The sequence below is a fragment of the Rattus norvegicus genome, chromosome 20 (assembly GCF_036323735.1).
Source record: "Rattus norvegicus strain BN/NHsdMcwi chromosome 20, GRCr8, whole genome shotgun sequence".
NCBI lineage: Eukaryota > Metazoa > Chordata > Mammalia > Rodentia > Muridae > Rattus > Rattus norvegicus.
Window position 1 is genome coordinate 10376847 of NC_086038.1, and position 22575 is coordinate 10399421.

Sequence of the window (22575 nt, forward strand, 5' to 3'; positions counted from 1 at the left end):
AGGGCTCGGGGTGTTGTCTCGGACCTGGCCAGGTAGCAGGTAGTGAGGACCCTGGTTCACAGCAGCATCTCACGGGGCACCCAGTTAGCACTGAGTGACACGGGCAGCTCATACAGTCTGCAGCTCTAGCGGAGTCAGCTGAGGGTGTGGAGGGCATGGTGTCTGTCCTGCCGTGCTAGAGCTCACCATTAAGTCACATCCTAGAGTCTCCAGGCCTGGCACCATCTCCAGTGTCTTTTCTGCGACCCTTGCTTCAGATGTCTGTATAAGATGCCCCGCAAGACGTCCCAGTGATAGGAGAGATGGGACCCCGACCCCTGACTGCATATCCACTATCTCTTGAAGGTCCCCTTTACGCCCTCATAGCATCTCCAGTCAGCTCTTGAACCAGGAAATCCGTGTGGCTTAGTTTGATGAAAAACATCAGAGTTAAGAACCCCACCCAGGCGCCTCCCCCACACGGTAATAAAATAGTTCAAGCTCATATAGTGTTCGCTGCGTGGACTTAAGCTGTTGCCCATTTCACAGAAGAAATATCTCTCCGAGAAGCAACTAAAGTGGAGAAAGGCATTTATTGGCTTGCCTGTACAGTGTGAGACCTGTCAGTTGACTCCGTGGACCCCCCTATTGGGATGTGATCCCGTTTTGAATGTAGCACCCTCAGAAGCCTGTGTGGGCATCAGAGTGATGTCGCCTGGAGGGTGTCAGAGCTGGACGACTGACGTTGCCTGGTTCCTGAGTCAAAGTAGCCATAGCCATTTCTTTGAGCGTACAAACCATGGCGAAGCCTTAACTGCGGTGATAGTGACTGGACAGAGTGTGGCACTTGGGGCTGCTTCTGGAATCAGACCTTTGTATGTGTACGAGAGAGAGAGAGAGAGAGAGAGAGAGAGAGAGAGAGAGAGAGAGTGTGTGAGAGAGAGTGTGTGTGTGAGCATGCGTGTGAGAGAGAGTGTGTGTGTGTTATGTATGTGTGTATATATGTGTGTATGTGTGTGAGAGTATGCGAGTGTATATGTATGTATAAGTATTGTTTATATAGAGAGAGTGTGTGTGAGAGAGAGAATATGTGTGTGTATGTGTATGTATATGTGTGAGAGGGAGAGAGAGAGAGAGAGGGAGAGAGTTAGAGAGAGAGTGTGTGTGTATGCATGTAAGAGTGTGTGTGTGTGTGTGTGTGTGTGTAGCTGAAGCTTCACACACAGACTGAGAAAGGAGCTTTGCTTGGCTTGCTCGCACAGCAGGGGGTAGAACCGTGAGCTAGTGATTTGATGAAGCGGTTGGTCAGATCCCTGTAGGGAGGTGATTGGCCATCTTCAGAAAGGGGTGGAGCACACAGCTTCCTGACCTCAAGCTTCAGCAAGCCCCTGTTCTGACCTTTTCATGGGATCACATGGTCTGACCACATGGTTTGACCACAGGGATTGACCATGTGAATTTAACGTGGCCATTGTGTTGCCCGTTAGGAGAATGGCACCATTGTTTGCTGACAGGACCCTGGATAACCTTGCAGTTGGCTTAAGGGATTTTTGAGACTTCGTGTGTTGGAGTTGGGTCCTGCTGCCTCCTGACAGGAGCCTGCCCAGACACTCACTTCATTTACCCTCAAAGCCACCCGGTGGTCCTGACAGGGGCAGTTGGTCTGTTCTCTTCAGATGAGAGACAGATTGGTTTATACATTGTAATTTAGATAACCGTCAGCCCAGATCTTTGGAGCTCATGCTTTTTAATGTAGTTAGAAGTCCAAGTGTCACGGGACTTTTTGGGCTTTTTAATTTGTTGACTCTTAACAGTTTTTAATATCAGTAGAAACTTAGTAATCCAGTTGGTCAGACCTGATTAACATTCTTTGCTTTTTCCTCAATAGTTTTTCTTGGCTTCTGAGATTTGGAATTTCAAGTGGGGGTATCCCAGAGTGAAATTCCTTTAGGGAGATTGAAAAGCTCGGTTTAAACTCTCAATTGTACCGAATGATGAGAAGATTCTTTTCATACTGATGAAAATCCCTGAATCTTGAACCTGACAGCTTGGTGACATGGGAGGTCTGGGTAAGCAGTCGGGAGCACACAGCGGTGGTGAGGACACGGGTGCTTCCTCAGTTTTACCGACACTTGGATCAGTGTGGTTTCTATAGCTCAGGAATGTGCCACGAAAAAGTTGAGTATCTCAGAGAACTAAAAAATATGAGTGTGTGTATGTGCGCACGTGTGTGCATGCTTGTGTGTATGTATGTATGTGGCATGGAATGTATGTGGAGGTCAGAGGCTCTCTCTTTGTGTGGGCCTCAAGGTTTGAACTCAGGTCATCAGTCTTTTGTGATAAATGCCTTTACCATTTTACCACTGCCAAAACATTCAAAGAGTCTAAATATGGAAGCACATATGGACTATGAACGTGAGAGTTAATGGCAGTGTTCACTCAGGACTGAACCTCTGTGTTTGGTGTAGTTCCCGAGTCGTATGATGTCTGTATGGATGGGCTCAGAAGCAGCTGGCGCAACCTCGAGGTGAGATATGAATCTAGGAGTTCACTTCCTGGCTTTGCTCCACAGACACCATTAGCACACAGGCCCCGTGAGCCGCAATGGCACCACGAGCCTCACCCACACAGCTCTTTAGTCCAGACTGAAGGGAGTCCTGCTGCTGTGTCTTTTTCCCCAGCTGATGGAATCAGCCTCAATGTTTTCTACCTTTCCCAGGTTCTCCCAGGGACTGACTGTGGGAACTCTGTGACCAACTCTGACGTTGTATTATTATGTCCAAAAGTCCCTTATGGTGATATACGATGGTTCAAACAATCCTTAGCGCTTTAAAGGACTCCCAACACTTACTTTATAAGCAGACAACAATTTTCTGGAGGGGTGGACACGAGCGTCACCTGTGTTTCGCAGGCTGAGGATAAAGGTATCTGTCGCTTTTGACAGTTAATGCAGAATGTATTTAACCATCAACCCAGATCACAGATGCAATGAGAGTTTTGTGTAAGCAGTCGAATCTTACAAATAGACCTAAAGCTTTCTCCAGGGAGGTTAGTTTCACAATTGTGCAACTTAGCAGGAACGCCTGGCCCTGCTTAGACTTGCCATTGCTGTGATGAAACACCATGATGAAAAGCAAGTTGGAAAGGAAAGGTTTTATTTGACTTACACGTCCAGAGTCAGAGCAGGGGCTGACGCAGAGGCCATGGAGGGATGCTACCTACTGGCTTGCTCCCCCTGGCTTGCTCAGCTAGCTAGCTTGCTTTCTTTCTTTTTTCTTTCTTTCTTTCTTTCTTTCTTTCTTTCTTTCTTTCTTTCTTTTCTTTTTTAAAATTTTTATTAGATATATTTCTTTACTTACATTTCAAATGTTATTCCCTTTCTCAGTTTCCTGTCCATAAGCCCCCCCATCCCATTCCCTCCCCTCCCCTCCCCCATACAGGTATTCCCCCTATATGTCCCCCTTACTGCCCCCCATATTCCCCTGCACTGGGGGTCCAACCTTGGCAGGGCCAAGGGCTTCCCCTTCCACTGGTGCCGCAACAAGGCTATTCTCTGCTACATATGCAGTTGGAGCCCTGGGTCAGTCCGTGTATAGACTTTCGGTAGTGGTTTAGTCCCTGGAAGCTCTGGTTGGTTGGCATTGTTGTTCATATGGGGTTGCAAGCTCCTTCAACTCTTTCAATACTTCCTCTAATTCCCCTCAGCTTGCTTTCTTATAGAACCCAGGACCACCAGCCTAGGGATGGCCCCACCCACCATGACCTGGGTCCTCCTCATCACTCACTAGTGATGAAAATCCTCTATGGCTTGCCTGAAGTTTAATCTTAGGAAGGCATTTTCTCAATCAGTGCTCCCTCCTCTCTGATGACTCTAGCTTATGTCAAGTCGACATAAAACTAACTACACAGCCTTTGAGTTGTTGAAAATTCTTTTTAAAAACATTTACTTATTTCGCATACAGGAGTAAAGTCACCCATACGCCATGCTTTCGTGTGGCGGTCAGAGAACATACGCGTTGTTGCCGCAGGGTCTCTTCTTGTTGTCACTGTGTGGTGTATACCAAGCTACCCAGTCTGTGAGCTTCTGGCTGGTTTTCTTGTCTCCCCCACCCATCTCACGGTGTACGTCCGAAGATGGCGTATGTGCTTTTTATGTAAGTTGTGGGGCTCAAACTCAGGCGTTTAGGTTTGCATGGTAAGTATTTTTATCCACTGAGCCATCTCCCAGCCCCAATAATTCCTTGTAGACTTTCCCACTGTCAAGAGGTAGCTTTCTAACAAGAGAAATCTTTGGCCAATGGGAGAACATATAGACATTTGGATCAAAGCTAACCAAGAGTTTTAAGTGACTGTGTCAGTAAATAAATAGATAAAAATTTTTAAAAATCCTTGTTCCATAAGTCAGACTTCCTATAAATGTCACTGCGAGCAGACTAACACTCTAGGAAGCCTGGGAGTGAGATGGCGAGGTAGGTTAGAGCATTTCCAAGTCCACTGTGAAAGAGGAGCCAAGTCTAAGCTCTGTGTGCTTAACCTTAAGATGCTGCTGGAAGCCGAGCAATGGTGGCACACACCTTTAATGCCAGCATTCGAGACAGTCAGAGCTCAACAGAAACCCTGTCTAGAAAAACCCAGTATGGCATGGAGTGGGGGGGAGTAACAGGTCAGCAAGTTTTAGATGACTTTTTTTCTTTAGTTTTTTTTTTTTTAACTTGTATCTTATCTATGTTTGTCTAAGAGGAGGCTTGTGAACACACTCTTCTTGTACAAGGGCTAATAGCTGTCAAAACCCATCCTAAGGCTTGGCAGTGATGGCACAAGTCTTTAATCCCAGCACTCAGGAGGCAGCGGCAGGCAGATCTCTGTGAGTCCGAGGCCAGCCTGGTCCACAGAGCAAGTTCTGAGACCACCAAAGCTACACAGAGAAACCCTGTCTCAAACAACAACAAAGCCATCCTAAAATCTTCACACGTGTCATATATTACGCATGCTAAGAATAATAAGTTTTGCACAGTTTTTAAAATGTAAAATGAGCTGGGTGTGGTGACACCTTTATTCCCAGCACTGGGGAGGCAGAGGCAGGCAGATCTCTGTGAGTTTGAGGCTAACCTGGTTTACATAGTGAGTTCCAGGACTGTCGGCTACATAGTGAGACCCTGTTATGAAACAAATAAACAAACAAGAGGAGAAAAGTAAAATGAAGTGACTGCAGATCTCGCCAGTTACTTTTAAGAACTTTAGGGGAAGATTGGGGTTTGCTGTAAATAAAGTAACCACAGGCAAATAATCACCCTCACACAAACAACACAGAGTGAGCTCCTTAGAGAAACAAAGTAGCAAGCTGGTATCTCTGATCTTCAGACAGGAGAAGGGCCTGACCCAAAGGGAAAGGAGCAAAGATAAAGTGGGGAGAATTAGATGTTCATTTCCCTGTAAGGCTCCTCAGCCAGACAGAGCCTTTACAGGGAAACGCTAATAGAAAAATGCTTTCTCTGTTCCCTTGACTTTGTCCTAAACAATCTAACAAGGAATTCAGAATAAGCCACCAGGCCATCCACCCAGCCTAGAGAGCGCTCAGTCCCAGAAAGAGCTCATCAATGCCACTGAGGAGGCCACCTGGACAGCCCTGCAGGGCTTGTGCTGGAACCTGGTTCTGATCCATGTTACTCCTCCAGTGACAGTGGAGCATCCTCAGGCCCCACATTCAGGTGCTCAGATCTGTCCAGGAGCGGCACAACTTTTAGCTCAAAGGAATAAGTGTTTATTCCGGAGCCAAATAAGAGTGACCAAGGCCCAGGAATACAGATTTAGGGTACCCCTAAATACTATATCCCAGTGTAGTAAGAGCTATATGAAATTTTTATAATAATGGAACGAGAAAGTCATATATTAAGGTAGTATTAAAATACCTTGGTGGAAACATCAGGGAGATTGGTACAGCAAAGTGGGGAAGCCTCTGATATAGGCTTCTCATGTTATTCTTAGCCCACGATTGGTGGGAATTAGGGGACTCCGCACATTCCAAAAGGATTTGCCTCAATCATAAAAATGTCACGTCAAACCCAGAGGTGGGCTATAAATATCTCTTAAGAGGGCTGAAGATAGCCCAGAATAATTTAGTTCTGGACCTGTAAGATTCCATCTCTCTACAGTCACAGAAATATAAGAAAGAACGAGACAGCTCTGATATACCCGGCTGCCTTGTGAGTCATTAGTGCGCCTCATACATCTTCCCCCCCTCCCCGGGAACGCTGGTTCTCAGAAATTTCTGTCTGGGGGTGGGGGTGGGTGTCACTGCCACGCACACGGGGTCTTGCTGGGGAAGCGTGGGCTTAAGTAGAAAGAGCAGTTGTACCTAGAGGCAGAAGTTGGTATCAGTTGCTATTCCTGGACACGTGAGGTCTGGCCCGCCATGCCAGGTGTCTGCGGCCACCGTAGCTTAGAGCTGCACTTGGAGGGTCTGCTGAGGTCCTTACCTTGGAGAGTGTCAGGCTGGGGGCAGAGGTCAGAGGCGGTGCCTTTGCTCAGAATCTTCCAAGGTCCTGGATTCCTTCCCCAGCACCACAGAGAAAAAAAATGTGTTAAGTGATGTTGTCCCAGCCTCTTCTCCACAGACGGTGCCTTAAGCTATGAGCCTCACTTATTCACTTCCCTTTTCAAGACGGGGGGAGAGGGTGTCTCTCTACATAGCCCTGGCTGTTCTGGAACTCACCACATAGACCAGGCTGGCTTTGACCTCACAGAGACCCACCTGCCTCTGCCTTCCCAGTGCTGAACTAAAGGCGAACACCACCACACTCAACTGTCTTTCAATTTTTTTAATATTTCATAATCGTGGACGTGACTACTTCATGCCAAATAAATATGAAAAGTTCTCCAAACCCTACTGCTCCGGAAGCCAGAGGTTACCTTTAGGATAATGTCTTCCAGGGGACGGGGTTCCTATGCTCCAGAATGTAGTCACTCGGTGTCCGAATCTCTGTCTCGGACCAACCGGTAAGGAGTCTGCAGCTAGGGTTTGGCAGCTGCGTGTCTCAGGAGATGGTGTACTGTGGCTACGGCATCGAGGAAGGGACTGTCGTCCCCGTCCAGTATAGAGATACAGGTGGGGCTGCAGAGGGCTAAGGGAAGGGACCCTACACTGAGGCTTGGTATGAGGCGGTATGGCCCAGCTGCTGCTGCTTCCTGTCCTTGGGGAAATCAGGCAGAGAGTTCCCAGGTCAGAAGACTGAGTTGTACTTACAGTGAGGAGGCCCTGAGAGCCCAGTCTTCCTGTGTACCCCCCATGTGTGACATCGTTCCACCCACCAGCTTCCTGTGGTTTGGGAGTGTAGCATTGCTTGAGGCTGGGCCCTGTGGAGCAATGAAGTGTAAGGCTGCCGAGAGTGTGGGTAATCTGGCCTGGGCACCTTGGCTGCTGTGCACTTGCTCTCCTGCCCCCCTCCGCAAGCCCTGCTGTTCTCATGTGCCAAGTGTGAGCATGAGCTGGCCACACAGCCGGCCCTGACGTTTCACCCACTTGGCAGAATGGCTATTTTTGTACTCTGGGACCCAGCTGAGTGGTCACTATACTATCCCCACTCCTGCCAGCTGAGTCCTGTTGCCCTGCTGTGGGAGAAGGCTCCAGACTTCCCCAGCCAAGACCCCAACCATCTGAAATCCAGAGGCCAGGGAGAGAAGGCAAGCAGAAGAGCAGGTAAGGAGCCAGGGCTCCCTGAGTTCCTGCCAGGCCTGGGAGGGCAAAAGGAAGCCCAATGGAGGTCATGCTCCTGCCAGAACAGAAGCGCAAGGACAGGCTCAGAGTGGTTTTAAGGGCACTGACCCTGCTGACCTACTTCCCTGGTCATTGAGCAGAAAGAGCCTATATCTCCAGACATAGAAAGCCAGGCTCATCGCTCAACTACAGGAAGGTTGTACAGGTTCCCAGCCAGCCAAGCCAGGTGGCCTGGTGGGGCAGCTTGACCTTGGGGGAGGGGGAGTTACTAGACTAAGTTATAGACCAAAACTTGAATTTGCTGTAAAGTTCGGAGTCAGCAAAGGCAGGACATACATAAGAAGCTAACAGTTGCAGGGCATGGGGAGAGGAGAATCTAGGTATGAATTTACATGTTTTTCTCACAGATGAGCTCTTCAGAGTAGGCCTCCCTCCTGAAGGGTCTACTGGCTTCTATTGAGATCTGAGCCGAACCCTCCTGGGGGGTCTCAGGGCAGAAGGCCGGGTTCCCTCATCCCACTTACCCTATGTAGCCCCACCCCTGTGGCAGTGTTAGGTGCATTCAAGGATACTGAGGAGGGGAGTGAGGAGGGGTGTGAAGGTGGCAGGCTCTGGGAGTGGCCAGTGCAGCAGTACAGGTCCCAGGGAGGGGCGAAGGGCACGGATTAGAAGAAGAGAGCAGCCCAAGGTCGTGCTGGGGTCTGTGAGTATTAGGATGGCTACTACTGCATAGGCCCATAGCAATCGCAGCAGTCACCACGGAGAAGCATGCGCTTGCTTGCTGCTCTTTAAGGGTGGCCTCTGTTATACCTCATAGGTTTATGTGCCACTGGCTGGATTAGTATTTTAGAAACTCTCTCTTGCTTAAAGCATGTCTACTGCGCTTTTCTGAGCTTATATTCAGACATGGAGCTCAAGTATTTGACTGCCAAGAGGGTGACCCCAGTGCATGGGAAAAATCGGGCCTCTTCCTACCCTTCTGTGTCGACCCTTGCAGGCCCGTCCCACGTGGTAACACCCCACTGCCATGTGCCCTGTGAAGGCTGAGGGGGTCGTTCTGAGACCTACTTTGTTTGTTGAGGTTGAATCTCCACCTTCCCGAAAATCTAGTTTACATGTGTGAAATATGGTGCCAAGTTATTGCAAATGTGACAATGCCCTTGTGCTTGTCTGAGGTTTGTTAAAGGCCTGCAGAATGCCCATACCTCTGGGCTTGCCCAGGAGAGCCTCTCTCAGGAGGACTCTTCTGTGTCCCTGTGGGGAGCCTGGGGCGGGGCAGTGACCTCGTGGAGAAAAGCAATGGAGAAGGAGCCTGAAGGCACTGGGGAACAAACTCCGCCCAGCCCAGCTTCTCCTGTCCCGCCTTTGGCCTCCCCATCCCCTTGGCAGACAGCACCTCTCTTTCTGCTTCTTCTGGTGGGTTGTCCTTAGGCTTCTGACAGGATGAAGAAAGGCTGCACTTTACAGGTACCTGAGCTTTGAGCTGAGGGAAGGAGGGACGAGCTACCCATCCCCCACCCCACCCCAACACCCACCGCTGCCCAGGAAATGCTAGAATTCAACTCCACCAGCTTCTTAATTGTGAGCTGTAGTGTGTGCATGACCAAGAATGACCACAGTAATGGCAATTATACAAGAATTCTAGGAGCAGTGTGTCACCGTGCACCTGTGCGTAAGATGACTGACATGTCAATGTGTGTGCACATGTGAGGGCATGTGTGTGTTCATGAATGTGTTAGACATGAGCATACACACATGTGCATGTGGATGAGTATACCTGTGTGCATTATGCATATATGTGTCCTGTTCACTCGTGTGCTGTTCATGTGTGTACGCGGCGCATGTGTGTGTGCATGTGTGTGCAAGAGTTAAGTACACCTGCATTATGCAAAACATGCATGTGTTGGAACATGGTACTCTGCCCTGGCCCAGGGTGGTGTCTTGGTGTGAGAGACACAGCCACGCCTGTGAGCCCAGTCCTGTCACAGGCCCATTGTGGAGTCATCAGGCCTGGGAGCTCTGTGCCTCCCTCCACTTCCCTTCCCACCATCGCCACTGCTCAGGCCAGGGCAGTCACCAGAAACACCCTGGAGGCCGTAAAGATTCAGGAGCTGGGGACTTGGGGTAAGCGAGGGGCAGGAGTTTCTCATTTGCTCTTATGCTTGCTGTACTGGGGCCCCATGAGTCCCGATGAGTAGAGTTGAGTCTGCTGCCCCTACTGTCTGCTTTAAAAGCACCCAAAGTGGGGGCGTCTCTTCCCTCTGGTCCTTTGACTCCTCTAAGAGGGAGTGGCTCCAGACCATGTTGGTACTCACATAACTGGCTTCGGAGCCCCTGTGCAGTGGCCAAAGAGACCAAATGGACGTCTTGAATGTGCCTTTCTAGCTCTGAGGGGAAAAGAAGCTTACAGTTATGGTTATCTCCTTCCCTGGGATGGCAAAAAACTTGCCTGGTTTGTTCCTCCCTCCCTCCCTCCTGTCCCTCCCTCCCTCCCTCCCTCCCCCCCTCCTGTCCCTCCCTCCCTCCTGTCCCTCCCTTCCTTTCTCCTTCCCTCCTGTCCCTCCCTCCCTCCTGTCCCTCCCTCCCTCCTGTCCCTCCCTCCCTCCTGTCCCTCCCTTCCTTTCTCCTTCCCTCCTTTCCTCCCTCCCTTCCTGCCCCCTTCCCTCCCTCCCCCCCCACCTTCTCCCACTAGCTGGACCTGGATCACACATTTTCTGTTTCAGGAGGAGAGGGGTGTGGCCTTGTGGTTTGTGTTGGGCTGGGGCTCTGCTCTCAGAACACAGGGGTGTATACTGCTGTGGTGGTTGTGCTCAGCACACAGCTTCCAGGTGCTGTTAGCTAACCTTAGATGGTTCTGGGGCCACAGGGCAGAACTCTGTCAGGAGTTCGAGGGGCTAGTGTGTGACATTTAATTGTACCTTCAAATCCATTAGTCTAGACAATGAAGTGCTCTAACATTCCCACAAACTCAGCTATGGTTTTAACCACTTTATTTTATTTTTAAAAGATTTATTATATATAAGTACACTGTAGCTATCTCCAGACACACCAGAAGAGGGCATCAGATCTTTACAGATGGTTGTGAGCCACCATGTGGTTGCTGGGAATTGAACACAGGATCTCTGAAGAGCAGTCACTGCTGTTAACTGCTGAGCCATCTCTCCAGCCCTCCCCCTTTTTTTTAAAAAATTTGTCTAAATCCAGTAGAAACACAAGTCCACTGGAGCCCAGAGGGCCTGTGTGGGATGCTGAGAGACCAGACATTCATGGCCTGTGGCTGTGCTCCAGCACAGACAACCTGAGGCTGCAGACCATGGCTGTGGGTTACCTGCTCTCAGTACAAGAGGGGTGGGATTGCACTGCTGATGGAGCCTGTCCCTGGGGCCTGCGTTCTTGGTCTGTGTGTGATGTGGTGCAGCCCATCCTGGTGCTGACAGACTTCACAGTTGTGGCACCTACAGGGCTGTACCTTCCTGCCTTTTCTGAGTCACTTTTCTTTCTTGGCTGTGTTTCCTATGAACTGTGAAGTCAGTTCACTCAGGGTGGTGGGGGATCTTTGGATCTGTAGTTAGGCTTTGGCAGTATTTATAAACAGCTTATGTATTGGGAAGGCTTATGGCCTAAGCAATCTAAGACCATCCACTTCCCCGAGGCTACGTGGGTCAGCAGTTTCATCTGGGCTTAGCTGGGTGCTTCTGGTTCCCCTGGAATCGTTCTTGTTCACTGACAGATACCCCAAGGTGGTCTGGTCTGGTGACCTAGGCAGGGTTGGGCTCAGTAGATATGGGTCAGTAGACTGACCCACGTATCCCCAATTAATGACCAAAGGTCATAGCAGGTTGCAAGGTCTCTGGAGGCAACCCTGGAAGTCATAAATGCCATTGCCACCCAGGCAGCCAGCCCAGGCCCTGAGCCAGGGGGTCAGTGCTCATCTGAGAAGCAGCAGTGTGGACCAACTCAGGACATGAACACCAAGGTGGCCTGCTGGTCAATGCCTGGACCTTACTCAGCTGGGTTTTCTGTTTCAGCCACACTGTTCCGTGCAACGTGTTTGTGCATTGTGCGTGCACAGCTATAGACTGTCCTAGAGCCTGGACACATGAGGGACTGGTATATCTTCATCCGTCTAGTTGCTAACACTTGCGAGCCCATACCCTGCTAGCTATAGAGGAAGCCTTTAGGCTCCCCACTTTCTACCTGCCTAAAAGGCAACATGGCCGCAGGGTCATGCTGGTGAGACATCAGAGCTGCCGGAGTCTCCTCCACCCTGGTAGAACCACTCCCCTGAGCACTCTGCTTTTCCATACCCACTTGGCCCCTCAGAAAGGTTTGGCTGTTATATTTTTGCTCTTGGCTGTTTATGACTAGTTAATGCTGCACCTGACTAAGACAGTTTGAGATACTATCCCATTCTGCTGCCGTATGTCCTCTTACACTTTCCTGTTAATAATTCTCCTCCAGCATCTGCTGATTCTGGACCAGCTCAGTTCACCGCTTACAAAACAAGGTTGGGAGGGTATGTAGGGAATGCCCTTGGCCCAACCCCTCACACAGCCTGCTCCTGCTGCACATCCAGGCTTGGTAGGGAACTGACCGTGAGGGAATGGGAGGGAGACAGCACAGTGACAACTGTGTTATCCTGCAAACTGGAATTTGATCACCAAAACCCACATTGCCTGCATCTTCCTTGTGACCGAGTCTCCTGTCTGGGGCATCACAAACAACTCATTTTCCATATTTTAGGGTCTTCCATCTGCTAAATGGCAGCCACACTCTCTGAAAGCCTCTTACCCCTCAGCCAGGCAGTGTGAAACGTAGGGAGGTTGGGCACTGAGAGACAGACACGAGGGCATTCTGGGACGAGGTCCCCAGGGAAGCAGGGCAAAGGGACCAAGGTTGACGAACAGGCTCCCAGAAGATGGGGACTGAATGTGACCAGGAAGTTGGCTGAGGAAAGAGGGACCAACAGGTTTCCCAGAGCTTAGATTAGGGAGCCGAAAGCCTATGTGTTTGTAAGAGGCATGTGAGGCCTTGGGCTGCACTGTTCGCCTCAGGGGCCCAGAACTCTGGAGGTGAGTTGCTGGCAGATCTGGTGCCTCTTCCCTTGGCATATGGCTCCGTTCCTTCTCTGGTGAGCACATGCGATCAGATCAGAAACAACAGCACTTACCTTCTTCACCTTTTGAAGCCCTCATTTCGAAGTACTGTAGCATTCTGAGGTGCCGGGGGTTTACAGTTGGGGATGACTCAATTCAGTCCTAGTGAGGAGTCCTTCAGGGCAGAGGATCAGGCAACGCCTTCCTTGTGTCTGGTTGGCTGGCTCAGTGCCCTGATGATGCCCTGAGCCCCAGCTATCTCAGGCCAAGACTGAGAGCTCCTTTAGGTCACAGTCAACTCAGGAAGGGTCCCACTTCTCAGTGAGTGGTATCTGTGGGAAGGGAGTGTGGCTCAGGGTCCTGGACCTCCTCCAGGGACGTCCTTGTGGGAGGAGCATCTCTCCAGTTCCTGGTTCCCAGCTGTGGTAACATTTGAGGGTTTGCGTAAGACCCGTACAAGGATGCACTTGGAGTGCTGCTGGTGCTGCCGCCAAGCGTGGCTAACCCTGTAATCAGCACAGATTCGCTGAGCCGCGGCTTCCTCCTCCCCAGAGGGCAAACACCGCCTGTTCCTCAGAAGCTAAGGCTTCTTCTGACCCAGGAAGGTGCTAGTTCTGGCAGGCTGGGAAGTGCCATGATGAAACTCAGGAAGCAATGGTGTCACTTTTGGGGCAAGATGTTCTAATGTCAGGCTGGCCTCGGGAGCCACTAGCCCCAACTACCTGAGGGTTATGGGAAAGCCCGGAAATACCTGCGAGCTATAGGTACGGCCCTGTCCTCCAGCTGTTGGTCAATTAGGCTCCAGAAACCATGTCTATTAGTCACATCCAATCTTCAAAGGTCACGTGGAAATCATAAATCACACCAGTGCCTAGAGATGGGAGGGACCAGATGCCAGGGCAGGAATATCTGAAGATATTGAGAGGGCCACGGGAGAAAGAGGTTGTGACTCTGACAGGGCCATCCCACTGCAGGGGATGCAGACTCACAGATGACAGGTCTCATGCTCTCAGGCATCCCCTGCAAAGACTGTAATTAGCTGACACCATGCTCCTGAGCCCAGGATGTCTAGTGGTACCACTCTCCTGGTGTCTCCTATTAGCTCCTATTAGCTGCCCTGTGGAACCCAAAGTGACTGTGAGGAAGTGTCGCCTTGAGGTGGCAGCGTGTGTTTCCAGATGGCTATGTAGATCTCAGAGTTGTCAGGATCAGGTGCATGATAAAAAAAGAAGAAAGGGTGTGGCCCTGAGAAGTGCTGTGAGGTATGGTCAGGGTGCAGCTGGATGCCCTGTGCTGCTGCCGGGGTTCAGGCTTTTGTTGTGAGCACAGCTTTACAAGTAGGTGGTCCCAGCATACAGGACAGTTCGAGTGTCTGAGATACCTCAGCTCTGGCCTGTGTGCCAGGAGTGTCCAATGGAGGCTAAAGTGGTCTGCGGTTTGGCTGAGACAGTAGGTCACAGTAATCAATAAAACACTCGCAAGCATAATTTCAAGCCAAAGAGACTCTTGATGTGCTGCCTGGTGATACAATCGCGCCGCAAACACACAGTGGAAATCCACAGCCAGGGAACCGGAGAGGCTGTGAGGCAGCCACAGGGATGCTGGATCCAGGCTGGTCTGCGGTTGCATTTATAAGATTAAAACTCCACTTTTAAAAGTCGTATTTTACAGCTCTCCAGTACAAGCTCTGCACATTGAAACTTGGGTTTGAAATGTGGGTGTCAACTTGAAACCATCTGAGGACTCTATAGACTTTTAAAACTTGCTGGGTGTGGTGGTGTATATGTCTTAAGCTCCAACACTCTGGAGGCAAAGGCAGGCAGATCTTTATGGCCAGGACTACATAGTGAGACCAACACCGTAGTCAGTGAATTCAGGCCTTCCTTCCCCACACTCCCCTGGCAGGATGGACCAGAAACTGTGTAGCCAAGAGCAGAGCAGAGCAGAGCTGGCACGAAGGTTGAATCGCATTCCTGTGGACAGCACTGAAGTTAAAAAAGGAAACAGTCCTGGAAATGGGGTGTAGCCAGCACCGAGGAAGCAGGCCCTGTGTCTATCACTGGGGCATTTGAGGACTACAGAGTGATGGCTGAGGTCATGCTCTGCAGCAGACACATGTCGTGGGACACTGCGTTTGACAGTTCTGTGTGGGTGACGAGGCTATAAGGCTATTCAAGATATCCTGGGCTATGAAGTAGAGCAATGGTCTTGGTGCTTGAGCTGAGCTCCAGGCTAGCCTTTGGCTATTCTATCTGCCTGCTTCAGGTTTGGCTGGACCCAAGGACACCAGAGATCCAGAGGTGAATGTGGTAGGTAGCAAATGCACTGTAGGGACAGACGTTGGCATGGGCTCACCATGGAGTCCACACAAGCTCTCTAGTTCAGAGGAGACCTCCTCTGCCATGCAGCACGTGGGATGGTGGCTAGAGCGGGATGCGCAGAGAAAGCCATCCTCACAGCCAGAGCATGAATGGGTGAAAATCGTTATCAGGGAAGGACAGCTGAGGACTTAGCAGTGGACACCAGCCCTGCTGTTACACACCAGCGGGGCCAAGCTCAGCACTGTGATGCCAGCCTATTTGTGCTATCCTACGCCTTGGAAAAAGCTATCAGAACAGTGACGGGCACAGCCAGGGCCTGGGGTGGGACCAGTCTGCACGGCTCATTCTGTGTAGTGGTGGTGGCCTCCTGGCCATTGAGTCTTGACACCCAAACTTGAGAACATGGTGACTGCATGTAAGACCTCACTGGAGTTCGATCTTAAAAATCATAGTCTGTCCCTAGGGCCCTGGCTGTGGGATCGGAGGTATGGCATATCTCCTTTGAAAACCCCAAAGCCACTGGGTGAGGCACAGTGTAGAGCCTGAGTGTGGGGTGCTGAGGGCGGTTGCATCTCCTGGGGCTGCTGGGTCAGAGCCATCAGAGCCATGTGATGGCTGTGGAGACCCCAAGCCACCTTGTATATTCAGGTCTATTCAGATCCGTCCTGTATGGTATAGGAAGGAACTCTGAGGTCCCTGGGGTGTGAGGGTCCATGGCCTGCAGGCTCTGGCCTTGGAACATGAGCATAGACTCAGACCTCAAAGTCAACACTGACATCTCCTCCTCCTGGCCCCTTGACTAGGCCATTCACCCGTCCTGTGCGCTAAGTCACCTGTTACACGTGGTCCTAACAGCATCCACTGCAGGACTTCATGACTGTTGACAAGTTGTGATCAGGCAGTTTGCTGTAGGCCCTGGACAGTCGTGTCTAAGAAGTGTCCCTGTCGCCTCTCTTCTCTTTTGTCCTCATCTTTATTGCTGGTTTAACAAATAGCCATGTGGGCTGGAATTCCCTTTCAGTGACAGCTAAGCCACCATGGGCTTTGGTCACCTAGAGATCTGCCTGGAACTGAGGTTCCCTATACAGCATTGGGTGTAGTCTCCTTCACAAGAGTGTGACCTCCTGTGTATCTGTCCCTAGTGCAGGGTAGCTGACTATCCACTGTGTGTGTGTGTGTGTGTGTGTGTGTGTGTGTGGTGTTCATGTGTGGTGTGTGTGTGGTGTGTGTATGTGTGTGTTATGAGTGTGTGTGGTATATGTGTATGGTGTGTGTGTGTGGTGTTCATGTGTGGAATGTGTGTGTGGTGTGTGTGTGTGTGTGGTGTTCATGTGTGGAATGTGTGTGTGGTGTGTGTGTGTGTGTGTGGTGTATGTGTGTGTGGTGTTCATGTGTGGTATGTGTGTGTGTGCTTTGAGTATGTGTGTGGTGTGTGTGTGTGGTGTTCATGTGTGGAATGTGTGTGTGGTGTGTGTGTGTGTGTGGTGTATGTGTGTGTGGTGTTCATGTGTGGTATGTGTGTGTGTGCTTTGAGTATGTGTGTGGTGTGTGTGTGTGCTGTGTGTGTGTATATGCTGTGTGTGGTATGTGTGTTGTGTGTGTGTTGTGTGTGTGTTTGTGTGTGTGTTGTGTGTGTGTTTGTGTGTGTGTCTGTGGTATGTGTGTGGTGTGTGTCTGTGGTATGTGTGGTGTGTGTGTATGTGTATACATGTGTTGTGTGTGTGTGTTTGTGTGTGTGTATGTGTGTGTGTCTGGTATGTGTGGTGTATGTATATATGTGTGTGGTGTGTGTGTGTAGTATATGTGTGTGTGTGTTGTGTCTGTGGTATGTGTGTAGCATGTGTGTGTTGTGTATGTGTGTGTGTAGTGTGTGTGTATGTATGTGTAGTGTGTCTGTGTGTGTGTATCTGTGGTATGTGTGTTGTGTGTGTGTGCATCTGTGGTATGTGTGTAGTGTGTGTGTGTCTGGTGTGTGTGTAGTGTGTCTGTGTGTGTGTGTATCTGTGGTATGTGTGTTGTGTGTGTGTGTATCTGTGGTATGTGTGTAGTGTTTGTGTGTGTGTATCTGTGGTATGTGTGTAGTGTGTGTCTGTGTGTGTCTGTGTGTCTTCTGTGGTATGTGTGTAGTGTGTCTGTGTCTGTGTGTCTTCTGTGGTATGTGTGTTGTGTGTGTGTGTGTCTGGTGTGTGTGTAGTGTGTCTGTGTGTGTGTGTATCTGTGGTATGTGTGTTGTGTGTGTGTGTATCTGTGGTATGTGTGTTGTGTGTGTGTGTGTGTCTTCTGTGGTATGTGTGTAGTGTGTGTCTGTGTGTGGTGTTCCTGTGTGATGTTTGCATGATACACACAGTGTGTGTTCCTCACTTTCCAGGGTCAGCCTCTCTGAGCCAGGCACAACAATGCATCTCCTCCCTGAGTGAGAACCGTGGTGTCCGGGCCCCAGGCCTGTGCCTCCTCCACACTTACACCGACCACTTGCCCTGTGTTTCCAGGACGGCTGTTCTCAGTGAAGGACCGTGCGGCCGCCCCTGAGCAGCGACCATGGGCCTGCTTGCCTACCTGAAGACCCAGTTCGTGGTGCACCTGCTCATTGGCTTCGTCTTCGTGGTGAGCGGGCTGATTATCAACTTCACCCAGCTGTGCACGCTGGCCCTCTGGCCCATCAGCAAGAACCTATACCGCCGGATCAACTGCCGCCTGGCCTACTCGCTCTGGAGCCGTAAGTGCCCACCCTCAAGGGCGGTGTGCAGGGCCTTCTCTGTGTGCCCACCCACGAGGGCAGTGTGCAGGACCTTCTCTGTGTGCCCACCCACGAGGGCAGTGTGCAGGGCCTTCTCTGTGTGCCCACCCACGAGGGCAGTGTGCAGGGCCTTCTCTGTGTGCCCACCCACGAGGGCAGTGTGCAGGGCCTTCTCTGTGTGCCCACCCACGAGGGCAGTGTGCAGGGCCTTCTCTGTGTGCCCACCCATGAGGGCGGTGTGCAGGGCCTTCTCTGTGTGCCCACCCACGAGGGCGGTGTGCAGGGTCTGTGTGCCCACCCACGAGGGCATTGTGCAGGGCCTTCTCTGTGTGCCCACCCACGAGGGCATTGTGCAGGGCCTTCTCTGTGTGCCCACCCACGAGGGCAGTGTGCAGGGCCTTCTCTGTGTGCCCACCCACGAAGGCAGTGTGCAGGGCCTTCTCTGTGTGCCCACCCACGAGGGCGGTGTGCAGGGCCTTCTCTGTGTGCCCACCCACGAGGGCGGTGTGCAGGGCCTTCTCTGTGTGCCCACCCACGAGGGCATTGTGCAGGGCCTTCTCTGTGTGCCCACCCACAAGGGCATTGTGCAGGGCCTTCTCTGTGTGCCCACCCACGAGGGCATTGTGCAGGGCCTTCTCTGTGTGCCCACCCATGAGGGCGGTGTGCAGGGCCTTCTCTGGCAGGGCCACACCTGACACTCCATCCCAGCACAGAGCCGGGTACAGCTCAGGCTCCCTGAGGTCACCCCCTCCAGGCGAACAGGTGTCCGAGTAACTTTCCTGGGCTCAAGTACATGCTATTTCCATATCAGGCGGTGTGACTCACAGAGAAGGAGGGTCTAACACAGCGCTGTGGCTGCTTTCAAACCAGCAAGAGCAAGGGAAGAATAGGCTCGGTGACCTGACCCGGCCACCAGTGCACAGTACCGAATGTCCCAATTCACACTGCAGGGTGCAGTAAAACCTGGGGTGCCCCTTAGTCACGAGTGTGCGTGTGCTACCTATCCACCAGAATGTACTAGTGCAAGAAAGCACATATACATGAGAAGCCTTCTCCACGTCTGCATGGACAGACAGGCGCTTACTCCCACCCTATGCATCATGGGAGGGCACTGAACCGGTTTCTACCCGCAGTTTACATGATGCCAGTTTGACTCAGTTGCTCCCCAGGATAAGAACACAGCCTCGAGAATCCTGCAGATGTCCATGCCCCCCCAGGCCTCCTCACCTTCTCTTGTTGATAAGGGCCCGAAGCTCTCCAGGGGTCGTCTTGTGAATGCTCACCCTTCCACAGTGTGCCCACCACACAGATACCAAGGAAACGAGTAGCTCTCCTGTACCAGAGAACCCTCTTGCAAATGCATTTCTAAGTAAAGAGAGAAAAGCAGATACACAAAGAAGTGTGCAGTCCACTACTGTTTCTACCTGGCTGTTGCAGCAGAGGCATGGACAGAGGCAGGAAGGGGCAGCAACGCCCTAAGAAGTGGGTGCAGGATGGTGTGTGTTACCCCCACGGGAGAGGGCACATGCATCTCACAGGGAACTGTCTTTGGGTTCTGCACCTTGGTCCCCTCCTACCTAGAAGCCAGTGACTCCAGTCTGCCTGATCCCCCTCCTCAGCTTGACTCAAAAGGCAACAGCTGTTGCAGACAGCAAACTACAATTCCCACATGTGCAACATGACTTGGTGGTGAGACCATTCCACTGTTGACAGAAAAAAGCTAAGCTGTAGACTCCCACATCCGGTGCTACCCTGACACCAGAATAGCACACACACCAAATCCTGAGGGAAAAGGAAACAGAGCCCCTCAGCTATCGTGGGAGACATGCTAGAAAGTCAGATGTGTCCCCGTGAGGCTTCCTGACCGAGCCCTGGGAGGGGCAAGGAAGCCAGTTAGCATCAGCCTAGCCTCAAGCAGAGATGGGGGGTACATGATGAATGAAGCATGTCCTTGGGGACCCTCTAGGTGCCCAGACCTCAGGACTTCCTTCTGTTGTGACTGGGTCATAGCCTGGGCTGGACTGGAGGACGATGACTGTGACCACTCTCAGGTGGCAGAGCCACCCCTGTGTGTGTTCTCATGCAGACACATGTGACTCTCGGGCATATGTATGGGATGCCCTTCAGGCCACGTGCTAATGTGCCTGGAAAACATTAAGGACCCCACCTCTGCAGTATTCCAAAGCAGCTACACCATTTGGCACCCCTTCTGGGACTAAGTGAGAGCTCCTCAGTGCCCAGGGCCTCGCCCTACTTGTGGGCTCCATGTTTGAGGCTGACAGCATGCCCTAGCTCCATTCCAAGGGAACAGTTCTTTTCAGGGGACCCTGGGGTTCTCACATGGAGCAGTGGCCAGAGCCACAAGTGCCTCCTGCCACCATCCTACATTTGGCGATTACGTCCTGGTCCACCCACCTCAGGTGCCTGGCCGTAATCCTGCCACACCAGACCATGGCGTGCAAGCAGGATGCCTACTCTCTTGTGCTTCCTCCCAGAACTCATTTGTACTCAAGCTCTATGCTGGTCGAATGCACACAAAGCTCTCACCATGACACCTTCTGGCCCTAATCTTATGATGGTGCACATGCAGAGGAACCAGGCGATGAGGAACCAGGCGATGCCATGGTCTTGCCTTACCCTGGATCTGTCATGGCCGGGGAGTTGCAGGCAGGTGGAGGCTGAGTTCTAGCGACCTTCCTCATTCTGGTGGAGATGCAGACAGTTACAGAGTACCCTCCGAGCTCCCGCCATAGCGCCCCTCGTGTCCCTGGGCAGCCGACAGCCTATCAGCCGCTACAGCAGTAGATCTCATAGGAGTGCTCCCACAGGCCTGGGGGAGGCAAGACTGAGTATGGACCATAGCTTACACCAGATGTCCACCTTATCCTTGCTCTCCAACTGTGAGTTGCACAGCCCTGCAGGCATTGTCTTCCCTGTCATGCAGGAAGGGATGTCATCCAGCTCCAGCCTTCCGCACACGCAAGCTAGTGGTCACGTGACATTCAATGGTGCACAGTTATCCACCAAAGTGACCTGGTGGCTGAACACTGAGGCAGTGTGACCCACTTAGATCTGCAGGGCCCTGCATCTTCTATTTCCTGCCAGCAGCTTCCTTGACACAAAGTAGCTATTTATGATTTGGGAAAACTTACAAACACGGGTGCTCCAAACTCACTTCTAGAAGGAAGTTCCCCTCTAGATGGGAACAGAGATGGACTTGGGTCTGACACTGCTCTCCCAGAGCCTGTGGAAAATGGGGGCGGGGGAGGAGCTGGAGCAGGGCACTGGACAGGCATCTCCCAGTGCTGACCCCACCCTCCCGCAGAGCTGGTCATGCTCCTGGAGTGGTGGTCCTGCACGGAGTGCACTCTCTTCACCGACCAGGCCACCGTGAACCACTTTGGGAAGGAGCACGTGGTTGTTATCCTCAACCACAACTTCGAGATCGACTTCCTTTGTGGGTGGACCATGTGCGAGCGGTTTGGCGTGCTGGGGGTGAGCAATGGGGTCAGGGAGGGGCTGGGTGCATGACGGCAGAGTGGGGCCCCAGGAGGAGACCAGGTATCGGAGTCCCCAAGACTCTAGAGGCTTGTTCCTTAGAGGCTTCTTGGCTTGGCCCCTTTCCCATTGAGCAGTATGGCTAATGGAGGAGATGGTGGGAGGGTGTTCCCATGGGGTCTCCTCTGTAGTCTCTCCTGCCTGCTCTCAGGACTCGCTGTGACTTCATTTCTTGTCACTACCTTTCTCCATCCAGAGGATCCCACTCAAGGCTAACTGAATAATTGGTGAGCTGAGTGGCCTCAGATGAGTTTAAACTACACTAAGAGGGCCAGGGAGTTCCGTGCAACCAAAGCCCTTAAGCAATGTCGGGAAGATGGGGGTCAGGAAGGGACCTGGAACTGAGGTGCTGCTATTCACCATGTCGTGCTGCACCTGCCAAGCCACCAAGGTTTGGCTCTTGAGTAGTTTCTAGGGTGGCCCCTTGTGTATTTGAGGGGTGCTGATCCAAGAATCATTCAGTCATACACCCATTTATATCAAAACTTGAGCCGGGAGAAGCAAGGCCTGAACCCCTGGGGTGTCTGTGAGGGCTTCTGTGCAGGCGCTCCCCACTGACAGGTGCCGCTGGTCTCCCTGCAGAGCTCCAAGGTGCTGGCTAAGAGGGAGCTGCTGTATGTGCCTCTCATCGGCTGGACATGGTACTTCCTAGAGATCGTATTCTGCAAGCGGAAGTGGGAGGAAGACCGGGACACTGTCATAGAGGGGCTGAGGCGCTTGGCTAACTACCCGGAGTATATGTGGGTGAGTGTGCTGCGTGTGCCATGAGGTGCCATGGCTTGTGGATGCAGCTCAGTCCTCCTGGGTACCAGGACCCAAGCTATGAGGTGAAAGCTCTCCGGCTAGGGAAATAGCTCGCTTGGTAAAGCAAATAAATAGTGCTTTTACCACACAAGTGTAAGAACCTGAGTGTGAGCCCCAGAACCCAGACAGAAAAGGCAGGTATGGTGAGCACAAATTATCCCGGCACTGGGGGAAGCGGTTCGCTGGCTGGCCAAGCTCCAGGCCACTGTGAGCTCCCATCTCAAAAAACAAGGTGGAATCTCAAACACACACACAGTCACACACAGACACACACACATGCACACACACAGACACACGCACGCACACACGCACGCACGCACACACGCACACACACACACACACACACACACACACACACACACACAC

General features: G+C 51.7%; 1 protein-coding gene across 3 annotated transcripts in view; it reads left to right on the forward strand.

Annotated features, from left to right (window-relative positions):
• Agpat3 (1-acylglycerol-3-phosphate O-acyltransferase 3) overlaps window positions 1–22575 on the forward strand; it is an 84377-nt gene that overhangs the window by 46197 nt on the left and 15605 nt on the right. Inside the window, 4 exon segments of one of the 3 annotated variants that reach the window (NM_001106378.1) lie at window positions 7335–7675; window positions 17600–17826; window positions 21173–21342; window positions 21988–22149. In NM_001106378.1, the coding sequence (NP_001099848.1) occupies window positions 17649–17826; window positions 21173–21342; window positions 21988–22149 (510 nt within the window). In that variant the 5' untranslated portion in view covers window positions 7335–7675; window positions 17600–17648. 3 annotated transcript variants of the gene reach the window in all.